Genomic DNA, 14,251 nt, shown 5'->3' on the forward strand with positions numbered 1-14,251 from the left:
GGTTCAGATATGGGGGAAACAATTGTATTTTATTCTTTTTTCCCCAGGTATGCTTCAGCTCTGAAGAACCATCTCTGTCAGAAATCCTGCACTTGACTGAATTTTATTTTGTAAAAATCTAGGGAAACATCAAATCACCTTCCATTGATAAAGACATTTAGCTCTCATTCTCACAATCCACTGACAATAAACAATCACAGTTTTTCTCTCAGCCCCTTTAAATTTCAAAAATAAACTACCTGGAGCAGTAGGTGGTATTTTAGTACTCTCTGCATTGGAACCACTAGCAGATCTCGCAATGTAAATTTACCATTATTGGCCCTCTTGGAACATTCCTAGTTCAAAGCAGAAGAAAGAATAAGACAATAGAGCAAGAAAACAAAACTACTCACGTGATATACATGAGAATTCAGTGACATCAGCAACTATATTAAACTTGTGATAAAGAATATCAACAAAATGAAGGAAAACAGTTAACATGGCAATAATTGCTAAGCAAAAAAGGACTGGGTCTGAGCACTTGTTTTTAGATATTTGAACATGCATGAGAGACTAGAACGAAGACAACAGAAATCAGTCATTCCATGCAATTAAAAAAAAATATATATATATATACACTTATGTAAAAAAAACATGAAAAGGTAATCTTGAAAACTATAGGCCAGTCAGTCTCACTTCAGCCTCTGCAAAAATTCCTGCAAAACTTGTGGAGCAAGTCCTCTTCTGGGCACATGAAGGAGGTATATGGGAATATCCAGCATGGATTTACCACAGATAAATCAATGCTTGACCTACTTGACTGCTTTCCACAATGAAATGGCTAGATCTATAAATGGGTGGGGAGAGTCTACCTTTACTTTTCCAAGTCTTTCAACATCATCTCTCACAGTATGGTAATATCCAGGTTGGGATGTTATGCTCCAGGTATATAAAAAACTGACTAGATTATGAGGCTCAAAAAGTGCAGCAACTAATACTTCCTGTACAATCTGAGGGACAGTTGCAAGGAAAGCTCTTGAGGGTTCTGCCCAGCCCCCCCCCTTTCAATGTCTTTAGCAATGATCTGCAGGAAAAGGCACACAAATACACACAGCAGATCTGCAGACACCACTAGATTGGAGGTGCAGCTGACACTCTGAAGAGCATGTCCAACAGAAACCTCACACTAAGGCAAAGCCCTCTACCAGGCATGCACTCACCAGGGACATGCTCACCCTGAGGGCTCAGCAGGGGAGCAGCTCTGCTGGAAATGATCCAGGGGTCATGGCAGACAACCCTGTGAGGCCATGGGACAAGGGTTTGTTCAGCCCAAAGGTTCCTCCCAACCTGCACGATTCTGTAACTATGTCCTGATAACTAGAAGGGTATCACCAATGATCACTTCCTGGAAGGAAACCCTAACTCTGCCAATGTCAGTGGTAGAACTCCACTCACTCAGTACCAGGATGTGTACTGCAATAGTGCACATATTCATTTGATCAGAGGCTCCAAAAGAATGAAAAGAAACAGAAACACATTGACTTATCAGTCCAACTAATTCTGTCACCATAAAGTTTTTTTTACTTCAATGAAAGCAGGGCACATTCACAGAAACACACAGTTTTATGTATGTATATGGGCACATTAAAAAATACTGATACCTCTAACTTCAATTTAACATCTTCTTTTGTCTTAGAGATATTGTCTAAGCAGGATATCGCTATCTCCACTTGACTGCAGTACTGTCCATAAATAACCAACCTAAAGTAAGAGATAAAGAACAAAAGGAACATTTGCTTATTTAAGAACAATCCTTGATCATTTTTTCACAATTGTTAACAATCCTTCTTTCAAAAGGAGCAGTGCCTAAATAAGCAAGAATTGATTTTAGCCAGTGTTCAATGGGCAGCATGACTATAAGGAAGACTATTCAGGAGAATATAGTTTTGCCCTACCTTCAAAATGCTCTAAAATCACTGCAATTTCCTTTAATATTCACATATATATATGTTCTGATAAATATAGGATTCATTAAAAAGCAGAATAACTTCTGTTTAACAGAACAACAGTCTGTTAAACAGACTGTTTAACAGTATTTATAACAATGTAGATTTCTAAGGTTGTAAAGAATAAATTCTGTAGCACAGGCTTCATAGGATTAATTACAGCCATCCTTTAAAGAACCTGTAGGTTTATCCACACTGATCCCATAGTTTCTATCAGGTTATATCATGTGAGCTCTCAGATCAAAATAATAGCTCATGAAACCTCAAGAAATTTTTAACAGTTGTCAAGTGAAGCAATGCTTTCTGAATGACCCTGGGTTTATGAGAGGAGTTTCCTGTCTCTGTATGGAGTGCTTCCTTCTGCTAGTCCAGTGCAAAGAGTGCTCTTTTCTTTCACCTTTTCATATATTACTTGAGGTGTTTCCTTCTGTATTCTTCAGATCCTTTTTTGGGAGTTCCCATGAGCCTTCTGTTGTAGTCTCCTAGGTTTCCTTTTCTCTCACCTTTTACTCACTCTTTTAATTCTTTTTTTTCACACTAAGGTGATGACATTGATTTAAAACCTACCATTTCTGATTACTTTTAATCACTATACAGTTAAGACAATCTACCTCTGTCTATTGCCTTTTTTTATAATATAAACACAATATTTCTTCTCAGTGTCCTTTGTTCCCCTTTTTGCACACATTTCAGAATGACTGTTGAGAGATAAGCATTTTCCAGAACAACTACTTCTTCCCTAATTCTCTCCTACAGCAGCAGAAAGTCTAACAGCCTGGGAAATAACTATGTCTTGCTCCAAACCAAAAGCTGAGACAGAGGGTCTCTGAAGGCAGGACTGTTTATGAGTGGTGTGGGACACCCTCCTCCCTCAGGAAACTCTCCTGTCTAACGTCTTCCAAATGCTGCTGTCCAATTTCTCACAAGCCTATTCTTACTGCAACAGTCCTCCTTCACCCATCACCCGCAGGTCCTTCCCACTCCAGTCCCAGAAGAAACCAATTTTTAACCAAAATCCAAGGGTTGCTTCAAGGTAAGTCAGCACTGCAGCCCACAGTACAAGTGTTTTTCAGCCCCGTATCACAGGCATGTAAGTTCATCTACATAGTCCAACAGCTGTTCAGTGCTGGCAGAATGAACAATCTGAAAAGGTGGGTACAACAAACTGGCAGTTGGTCTGCAGGGCATGGAATGCTGCCACAGCTCCCCTGTTACCAGCTTGGCTGCTTTCACACCTTGAAGGCAAAAGGTGTTTGCTTTACTGTCACACTTTGGACTGCAGGGTAAGGTAAGAGCACAGTCTCTTTTCTCTTCTCTTTTACACCTGTTTTCTCTTTTTTAATTATGACCTCTTCTGCTTTCTTTAGTCTAAAATATGCCTTTTTTTGGTCTGTTAAACAATACAGGTATATGCTATAAAATATCTGGGACTATTTGCGTGAAAAAATGCTGTGCAAAATACAATATTTAAGTTTCCTTAAAAATATAGACATTGTTTGTCTATGTAACAATATTGCCAAAACTGGGCTAAGAAGAGGGAGGCTCATATAACAATATGTTACATTTTGACTTCCAGGCTCCAAACACCAAAACTAGTTTAATAAGGACACTGACATGGAATTTAATCCTGTTTCAGAAATATTCATACAACAAAAATACAGTAAAATACCAAATTGAGTACAGATTAGCACACTTAGTAGGAGTGCTTAAACCTTACCTTTCCTTGTAGTTAATAAAAATTTGATATAGGTTCTGATCATTTTTGTTAACTATGGAGTCATTGATGTCCTGTGTAAGATTCCTGTGGATTTTCACCAAATCCTTAAAAACAGTAAGGGGGAGGGGGAAAGCTTTTAAAAACAGAATGGCTTAAAGCTTTGAATTAAAAAAAAAAAATTATTTCATGTTAGACCCATTAATTTCAATAAATCGGAAAATAGATCATTTGAGAGTAGAATCTAATTTCAAGGTTTGTGACATGTTCTACATACTGCAACATGAAAAAACTAAACTCCAAGAACTACCTATTAGAGACTAATTTATTCTAGCTTCAACTTGCACTGTTAATTCACCTTCATTTTATAATGATAATTTTAAAATTAAGCAAGTCAAGTAAATGCTTTAGTGACAAGATGAAGTAATGATTCATGTCCCTGAGCTGTGAAAAATTAGTTTTGTACATTACATTGGTCAATTAGTGATGTCCTAATGCTAAATTAACTGCAATCATAATGAGTTTCCCAATACAGCACGCAACTAATGTCTGAGAAAAAGAAAAGAACATTGTAGAAGGATTTGCTCTCTGATTATAGTTGCAACCCACCTTACTTGTTCACTATTATACATAAACTATAGGAGATTGCATCAGCCTTAACACTGTATGGATACTGTTAGAGAATTCACAAGAAATTAAGTCAAAACATGTTAAAAAGTTTTGAAATCAGGATATCTGTAAGCAGTGTACACACCACTGCAATGAAAAAGAGAGGACTGTTTAAAAGAGAAAACCACTGAAGATGATTTAATGCAGTAAATTATATACTACAAAAATAATACGCAATTTTGAGTCATGAACTAAGTCAAAACATTTCACACTGATGAAGACTAAGAGTACGTACAAGGTTAATCACATCACTGATGAAGGAGCAAAATCTTGAGACAGATCAAATTCAGTTGCTAGCAACTGTATGGACATATCCTCAGAACCTTAAGTGACAGTACACAAAGATGTTATTACAGAAATGCTTCCCAAATGATATATTATGGGAGCACATTTTCTCAGGAGCGCACAGGGACTCAACTAAGCAATATCCCTGAAAAACAGCTTAATACTACAGGGACAACAGGTCTTTTTGAGTTTCTATCTCCAATTCAAAGTACAGCTTTAAATTAAATTGATGTTAACATGATTCACAGTTAATGTAAGTTCCAGCACTTCAGATCTGTTACATGCACTTTCATCTCTCTCTCTCTGTATGTCCATATATATAATTCAAATGCATCCATAAGTGCACATGCATCTACATATGTATGTACATGTATATACATAGATGTACATACAAATACATGTATACTTACATATAAATAGACATAGAAATACACAAATATAGAGCCATACACTCATTTTACAGGACAAAATTTTGAAATATGAGCCCTAGTGAAAGGCACTCTCTTTAGACTGGTGAGTGTTTTGGAGTAATTGGTTTGGGTTTTTTTCTTAAAAATAAAGTATTTTTACATCAACAATTGATTTTGTCCAGCAAACATCTTTTAGAGAAGATTTAAGGAATATAGCATCACCCTAAGGAAACAATTCTTCACTACAACCCTTTAACAGAGAAAAATCCATCCTGTTCTGAGAACACAGCACTTGTTCTCTACATTGCAGTTTGCTGCAGAGCTCTGTGTAACAGCTATTTTTAGTTTAAAACAAGCTTCCACTGCCCCCCAGCCTTCCTGTTGAGGAACTGCCACACAGACAAGGTCTGATCAGACAAAGCATTTGCAAGTATTTTTGGCTTAGGTAAGTCCTATATTTCTTTTAAGGTTATTGGATGCCTATGAAATGCTCCTGGAGTCAGAAATAAGTACCATCTTCTAACAGCAGAATACTGAATGCTGACAACAAAAAGCAAAGTAAAACAACTTGAACTTTTACTCCATGTCTCCCTAGACTAAAATAAACAGGTTTTGTTCTTTTTACTGTTCTTATGTGATCCCCTTACATATCTTTAAGGGGTAGTGAGTAGGCTGACCTCTCTGTGCTCACAGCATGCAAGTCTTTTTTGTACCCTTGTGCAGTGTTTCGCATTACCTGGAATTAGGTCTTTCAATAAACACAAATCAACATGCCTGGGCACACAGAGCCTTAGAATTACAGTAACTTAGGTAGGGCACATCACGGTCTTATTGTAATGAATAAGAAACACTAATGTAGGACAGAATATAAATTTGTTTTCAAAAGCAAAGGTATCTCTACAGGCAGCTGATGTAATTCAAGAGGACAAGTTGGTTACCGAGATCTGTGGCACTGTTTTGGACTAATAGTCAGGAAATAACAGCAATTGAGAGTAAGAGTGAAAACCTTACTAGTGGGACAAATATGGCAAAGGGTCAGGTATCATCATCAGTGTAATAACTGTTATAATTCAGCTTCTATCAGGACGATGCTGGAACAGCAACTAAAACATTCCTACAGACAGACCAGAATCCCACAAGATAAAATAAAACCCCCAAGATCTCCTCCGACAACTCTGAGAACCTGTTGAACACACCAGAGATGGTCAAAACAGAGGTGATACTTTACAGGCAATAAAGGTTTGATGTGGCCCATCGGCCACACTCAGGGGACCCTTTCTTTAGAGTAGGCCTCATAAAAGAACATTACTTTCATTTGTCTGTGTTGAGAGAGGGCTTCAGACCATGTCTGATGTCTTCCTCTAAAATCAGGCAAAGACATGTGCTGAATACTTATATCAACTACAAATGTATGTAAATTGTCATAAGATTATTATTAAGCCAAAAATAAATGCAACAAAGTACCAATCACAGAAACCATGATTATTTCAGTCAAATAAGAAGTCTCCTAGATAGTTCACATAGGATTTCCTTATCCTTTTCAGCACCAGATTCCAAATCCAAAACTGAATTATGTTAACTTTCAAGTGTCTTCAATGATGCCAGAGCAGTTACAAGCTTTTGCAGAGCAGCTACAGATACTCAGTACGCAGTGATAGGTAACTTAACAGTCACAACTTTGTACTAAAATACCAGCATTTATTTAAAGATAATCCATTTCTAGAAATTATTAGCTTTTAATCACTCACTATCTGACATGACAATACTATTTATCTTACCCTATTCCCTTAAGTAGAAAGAAAAAATTGAATAGCGCACATCCTTATCATCTAATATCCACATAAACACACTGTACACTGTATTTGAAATAATCATTTTATACAGTAACATACAACACAAATATATCACAATCAGCTCTGAACCTTATATCTGTTCATTAAATATGCAATTACTCACAGGAATATTGATGAAAACAGTGTCAAATTCTGATGCTGACAGAAATCTTTTCAATGGCACCATGAAAAACTGCAAGAAAAAGAAATTACATAAACATTGGCTTTTGTACATGTACTTTCTAGACTGCTATGAAAATGCATGTTACAACTCTAAGTCACATCTTACTTTTTCAATCGATTCCAGAGTTTCCGTGTATTTCTCTTCCGTTTGCTTTATTTCAGCAAGACAACAGCTTCTTATGTCATTTTCAGTATGTTTCTGCAATTACAATGGAGTCAAGTTTAAGTCATTAACAGGCACCTAATGGATAACAAATGTTTTTATTTGTTTAGAATTATGCAATTAGGATAACTGCTTCCTGAAATTCTCTGAGTACTGCAGCCTCCAAAGATGACAGCAATAACCAAGAACATTTTAATGTTCAATTAGCTGATGACTTTAGTAAAATCAAAATAATATTATGAAAAGTTAATGTTTAGACATAAAATGCTGAAGTATCTGCATGTACTTTGGAAGCTGAAACACAAGGTCACATTTAATTTACATCCAGACTGAGAAATCTTATTTAAAATACTCAGCAGTTAATCATTCCATTAAACTTAATGGGGCTAAATCATGTAAGTAACTTTGCATTGCCATAAATATTGGATTTGGTCTAATCCCTGCACTTATTTACAGTTTTTCCCCTTTTAGTTCTCAAGGGGGGGTTTCTCTTCAGACACAATAGGAGTATGTCCTCAAATCAGGAAGTGCAGTGACCTCCAAGTTCAGCTCTTACATATGTATGTGTGTGTCTCCAAAGAGACCCTGGGAGTTTTCCATGTAAACCACCAGACTCAGAAAATTGAAGTAATTATCAGCCCAGAACTCTATAAAAATAGTTTACAAGCAGTCTTACCAAAGATCAGATTTACAGCATTACAGCATCAATAACTTGAAGCATCAATAAAATCTGATTTCAAATAAAAGAGTAAACAACTGGAAGAAGATATGGAATCATTTGTGTCAAGCAAGACTTAGAAGATCTGGAGATATACAGGTCAGCTTGGAGACCTCACATAGTAACTGGACAGGCTCTTGCAATTAAAAGCAGTAATTGATCCAAAATGTTTTCTCCTAAATCAATAAGCAACAGTACTATCACATCCTTTCTGAAGCCTATTTATGGATTTGTATTATCCTTCAGCATATCCCTGGCTGTTTCTTACCTATTTTCACCCAGTGTAGGGAATCCATATTGCTACATGTTAATATACCTGATGACTAGATGTTATTCACATACAGAGGGAGTCAGGACTAGAAATTTAGTACTACAGTTCTTTCCACGGAGGGGGGGAAGAACAAACAAAAAGAAACTTTTGAACAAAACACTTCTCTCTTCTAAGAACAGCAAACTTTTAGACTTGAAATTTTAACAATTAGTTACTGCTATGTTCAAGAGCTAGACTCCTTCCACTCGCTCTCTCTGCTACCGGGCTACCTGACACACATGCTAAGCACACCACAGCAAACAGCAAGCCACACTTAAACTGCCCATGAGCCACATACAGCCTCTATGACACTGCTTGATCACCTCTGTAGAGTGGGAAATGTACTCCTACCACCTCAACTAGATGCCAAGTTGCAAATCAGGCACAGAAAGCTTGGTCACTGCTCACACTTGTTTGCTGCTTTGACCAATCTCCTTTACCCTTCTCTGTCTCCACATGACTCTACAAGCAGCTCCTGCAGGTGGAAATGGCTTCTCACTCTCATCTACCATGTGCTGCAATCTCAGAAATGCTTCTTGAAAACCAAGCTCATGCAGTTTTTTAATTTTCCCACAACAAATGTTAAGGTGCCATCTTCATCAGACGCAGACACAAGTAACCATTTTGCAAAAATACAATCTTATCAGAAGAACTGTACTTTGCAAGCATCATCATCTGATGATCACCCTTATCTCAAGTCTTTAGTCTCAAATTCTTTGGTAGGGGGAAGCAGACACTGTCACAGTCAACTGTAGTTAATTAATCTCAATAAAGTATTAGAATTTGATGTTATTTAGACTTTAAGTTATTTTTCACCTTTACCTCTGTGAGCCCAGTACTGTTCAGATGCCTTGCAGTATTTGCCCCAATACTGCTGTACTCAATAACTTATATCCATTCACAAAATGTGGGTGTTTTTTGTTCAACCAGCTCTCGTATGTGCAATGCAAACAAATCCTGGGATTCCACTTAAAACCATTCACTTCAGTTTTGTGCTCACCTAACCCAAAAAGATCATTCTCGCAGACACTTTTGGCAGAAATTAACATATCAATTTTTCTATCTGTACCATAAACTTCTAGAATTTGAGTGCAATAAAAAAAGGAGAGAGGGAATAAGAAATAATGTGCGAATAGCAATACAGATGAGAAAAACTGCCTTCAAAGGTCAGCTACTGCTAGAAAAAACTTAGTGGTCCAGTTTACTTCACAAGATAATGGCAACCTAATGACCAACAAAAACTACATGGTTGAATAAGCAGGAAATTCATTAGTATGAAACAATTCTGTTGTCCTTGTTAAGTAAGTTGTCCAAATTTTGGCTCAAACAACAGCATTTCACAATATTTTAACAATTTTGGAGGTAGGACACTTTCAAGTAAGCAGTTCCATTAATTGCTTTTAAAACAGTTGGTAAATTTTACTACTCATAACTAGCCAACTTAAATTACTATATTTCATTTAAAAATTATATTTCTTTCAAAAAATTACCGTATTTAATGTTTGACCCTTTATCAAAACAGCCTGTGAAGTCTTACACAGGAGATAAAGCACTGGACGTGAGAACTCAAGATGCAGCTGAGCATGAGTGAAGTTTCAATGAAACTAACTATAAAGAGATAATTTCAACTTTCAAAAAGATAACTGCTGTTGTTCCAAAGTAGCATGGAACTGGAAAACATACAGGTTGTTGTGCTGCTTCATCTTTCATTAGGTCTTCATAAACCTCTCCACCTTCATCTTCTCCGTAGACACAATCATACAAGTCTTCATCTTCATCAACACCAGTTTCACTGAAAAGACAAGACAAGGAAAAAGCTGCAGCACAGCTGCAAGGGACTACTTCTCATAAAACAAGTTTCTACAGTAAACAAACGGATTAATTATTTGAATATCTAATGAAAAGAACTCATTAAGGGAAATTAAGTCCATTAATTTTCTTTTCTCAATGCATTTAAAATACAATTGTACAAAATCAACACAATACTGAAGACTGCATGAATTTAGAACCACAGAGGACCTAAACCATACAGCAAAAGCAATACATCGGGACAGTTTTGTCATGAGCTATTATCCAGATGTCCTCTTCTCTTTGGCCCTTCTCCCAACACATCCAGTGAAGAGGAGCTGCCTCTCCTTCCTGCCTGGCATCCCAGGGATTCATTGGCATGCCAGGCGCTGTTACAGGTCTTCTCTCTGCCTAAACAAAGAATTATCTGGGGTAAAACTGCTTAGAGCATGGCGCTAATAACATCAAAGTGTAGGTTTGTGATCCCCATATGGGCCAATCACTTAAGAGTTAGACTCAGTGATCCTTGTGGGTCCCTTCCAACTCAGAAGATTCAGTTATTCTGTGATTCTGTGAAAATACACTAAAGACTGCAGAGCCAGCACCTGAGACTCTGTCCCTCCACTCCATAAGGCAGCATCTTAACTATCTCATGGCAACTTTCAGCTACTTGAAAATTAAAAAAGTAACCTATCAAACTGAAAATTATAGACAGTTCACCAGAAATGTCCTCTTAATACCCAGACTACAGAAATAAGGCATAAAATAAGGCTCAACTCTACCCTCAGCTAATTTAGGCTTCACTAGAGTTAGTTCTGCTAGAGTTTTTCCTACTTTGTGCTAGTATCAAGCCCATAATATCTTTTACTCCTATTTCTCAGGATATGTCTACAAAAGAACTCTAAAAGATATTGAAAGCACTCCAGTCACAATAATAATACAGAAACTGGATCAGATGTGCTGACAATTTTGAGATTTTTCCTCTTGGAAGACAACACTGAAATCCTTCAGAGTAAAAACCAACAGGTTAGTCTAACATTTCAGCTCACAGTAATGGTATGCCAGCTCTTCACATTATACACTGGCAGCTGTCAGATGCAGAAGACACACTCTATTTTACCACCTCTGCTCCAGGGAACAAAAGCTGGCAAAAAACAGAGTACTTTAACTACTGCAGCTCTTTGTGACGGAAAGAATTCTTCAGACACCATTTAAACTCAGGGACAATTAAATTAATTTCAGCCAAATACACTCACTAATAATTAAGAGAAAGTAAAAAATGTGGACCGTTTGCATCATTCAGTGACACTTTTGTTTCTTAGTCATTAATTGCTTTCTCCACAGCTGAGACAGCAAGCAACTATCAAATTTCAGTTAATAATATTTGTCATTTGATGCAAAAGAAGAGCTATGAATATCAATTTATTTGGCTTATTAACTTTTTTTTTAAAGACTGTCTTCCAGTACTGAATTTCTATACCTATTTAAGAATTGGTAGAAATATTATTTTCAAGCAGTGCTAATGTCACCACATCTAAGAGATGAGGATATCATCTCTAGCCCACTTGGATCTCTCAGAGGAGACTGCAACTCCTACCTTCTGCACCTTCAAGTACACAGAGTGAAAAGCAATTATCCATGAGACAGTCAGCTGCAGGAAACAAGAACAAGCTATGCAGGGCAAGCGGTAAATTGAACAATGCTAATAATGGTGGTGTTTCCCTTCTTTACACCCACTAAGGAAACAAATCCCTGGTATGAACAGCAGCTCCTTCAGCACATTGCAACAAGCAACACACAGTGTGTCCAGAGCCCGGGCAGCACTAATGAGGGGAGTGCTGGGGGAAGCTTCGAGCTTTGGGGCACTGAGTTCTGAGTTCTTGTCCAACATGATACCTAATGGACCTTGAGAGGTCCTAGTCATAGAATACAAGGGTATCCTGACAATCCTGCAAACACCCAAAAGAGGCAAATGCATACATATGCACAGTTTCATTGACTTTAGGGAAACAATCCACTTGAATTATGATCCAAACATGCATTTTGTTTGCAAGTTCAAGTAAATTTCCTTGGGTCTCTTACAACTGATATTTCAACTTTCTGAAAGCATTCTCATAGTACAGAGATAATTTAGAAACACATTTGTTTATTTACTTTGCTACCAGCCCTCTCCATGAAACAGAATCTGATTCTAAGCTTCCTTACATATACAAATGTAACACAATTATTCAAACAAGCTTTCATAATTAATTCTTCCTGGTCAGCATAACTGCTAACAAAATATTTTTTAATCAAATAAATATCCCATTTTCATTAACACTATGTGTTCTATAACATCATATAAATAACAGCATGCAACTGAAAGCCAAAATCAATAATTAAATATTTACAACATACTCTATTAAATCAGGAAGACCTTTGTAGACATCTTCATCATCAACGCTTTCTTCTGTAGGGAAGGGCCTATAGAAAGAAATATAGCATTAATTATACACAGCACTAGCCTAGTCATACAGTGGGATTTTGTTTGGTTTCTAAGATTTTCACACAGATTACTGCATGCTAATGTGTATGTTCCTCTCTTTCTCCGATGAACAGTATATATGTATTTAGACTCCTATATGTGAACTGACAATATAATAAACATCCTACTGGAGGGGCTTGTTATGAATCACTATTAATACACATCATTGACATTTTTCAAGTGGGGGGGAAATCAGCAAAACTGTCACATTAGGTCTGGTTGTGGGTTTTTTGGTTTCTTTTTGAAAATGAGAATTTCACGAACTTGGAGGAAGAAAGAAGAGAAAACCCCTTTGTCTTTACATAAATCAGCACTGCATCAGCTTGACTTGTGATCCTGTGTCACTACTATCACACAAGTTCTGCAATACTAGCTGCTCATTTGTTCACCTCAAGTTTCAGCACGAGAAGTATACAGAGTTCAGGCACTTCAGTAAATGTACCAGAGGTAGAAGATACCTTTCGTAACTCCTCAGAGGTCCAGAGCCTTGGTTAGCTGCCACTGGGTATTATGGGTTACAACTAGAGAAATTCTTAGTGGGGGACACAGCCTATAATGCCTCTAACTACCTTTCCAAGGAGCACCATGCCAGAGGCATTACTCCCACCATCCATTACAGCAATAACATACCTTATTCCCGTGCCTAATGCAATAGGAGTGCGAGAAAGTTTTGAAAGTGTTTCTATCACCTGGGGAGGAAGGAAACAAACTGTGATTAGTTGGAGAACAGAAGCAATAAAACATTTTGTTCTCTATTGCTTTATTATCAGCAGCACTACTTCAAATTATATAAACAGACAGAGAATCTGGCTGTGTCAAACACTGAGTGCACCAAACTTCCACGGATTTCCCCCTAGTTGGTCCTAGGTGGTTTTGTACTGGGATATGTGTTGGAACCGCAAAGACAAGAAAAGGGAACTCTTCTTTAAAAGTAAAAGCTAATTTAAGTGGATTTAAAACCGGGTAATATATGTCACAAATCAGACATTCGATTCGCAATTGGACCTGGATGCACTTGTAAACAAATTTTATCTCACAGACTGTGCTAAATATTTGGGATTCTTATTGTAGCTCCAGAAAGAAAATCGTATGGATTTGAGTTTCGGCACACAGTGGCCCGCAGAGGGAGCCAGAGGCCAAGGCAGAAGGCGGCCCTGCAGGGCAGGCTGGGAGCGCACGGATCGATCTCATCGATCTCTTCCATCGGCCCCACAACCAAAGCTGCACGAAGGAGCCTTGAAGCCTTCTTTTCTTTAGAATATGGCAGCAGTATGGAAGGTCTCATTCTAAGAAAATACTATAAGTGCTAAAGGCTATACAAAAAGCGAGGGAAGCATTAAGGAGCGTTGGATACACACACATACAGTCACAAAGGTGGAGTTGTTTTGCTGGCAACTGTAATAATACAAAACCTATTTTGACTCTGCCCAGCATGTCCTCTATGTCACAAGTATTTTCTGGTATACTGGGAACTATCAGATTGGCAAGTCTTGTTTGTTAGAGAGAGAAAGACCCAAAATGACACCCTGTCTGAATTTCTATGCTTCAAATGAAGGTTCCCCTGAAATTCCCAGAAGTTTCAGCTTGGATCTTTTCAACTTAAAACTCATATTAGGTTGAAATCTCCAAAGAAGGTTCTTATCAGCAGTATCAAAATTCAGTACAGCAAT

General features: G+C 37.4%; 1 protein-coding gene across 2 annotated transcripts in view; it reads right to left on the reverse strand.

The window, feature by feature from the left end:
• VAV3 (vav guanine nucleotide exchange factor 3) overlaps positions 1-14,251 on the reverse strand; it is a 156,708-nt gene that overhangs the window by 86,879 nt on the left and 55,578 nt on the right. For both annotated transcript variants that reach the window (XM_032696978.1, XM_032696979.1), the window contains exons 3-10: positions 13,212-13,270; positions 12,455-12,520; positions 9,953-10,061; positions 7,185-7,277; positions 7,020-7,088; positions 3,703-3,806; positions 1,641-1,740; positions 240-335 (exon numbers count right to left, since the gene is read on the reverse strand). In XM_032696978.1, the coding sequence (XP_032552869.1) occupies positions 240-335; positions 1,641-1,740; positions 3,703-3,806; positions 7,020-7,088; positions 7,185-7,277; positions 9,953-10,061; positions 12,455-12,520; positions 13,212-13,270 (696 nt within the window). The remainder of the gene's footprint in view (positions 1-239; positions 336-1,640; positions 1,741-3,702; positions 3,807-7,019; positions 7,089-7,184; positions 7,278-9,952; positions 10,062-12,454; positions 12,521-13,211; positions 13,271-14,251) is intronic.

Source organism: Chiroxiphia lanceolata, chromosome 9 (assembly GCF_009829145.1).
Source record: "Chiroxiphia lanceolata isolate bChiLan1 chromosome 9, bChiLan1.pri, whole genome shotgun sequence".
Classification (NCBI taxonomy): Eukaryota; Metazoa; Chordata; class Aves; order Passeriformes; family Pipridae; genus Chiroxiphia; species Chiroxiphia lanceolata.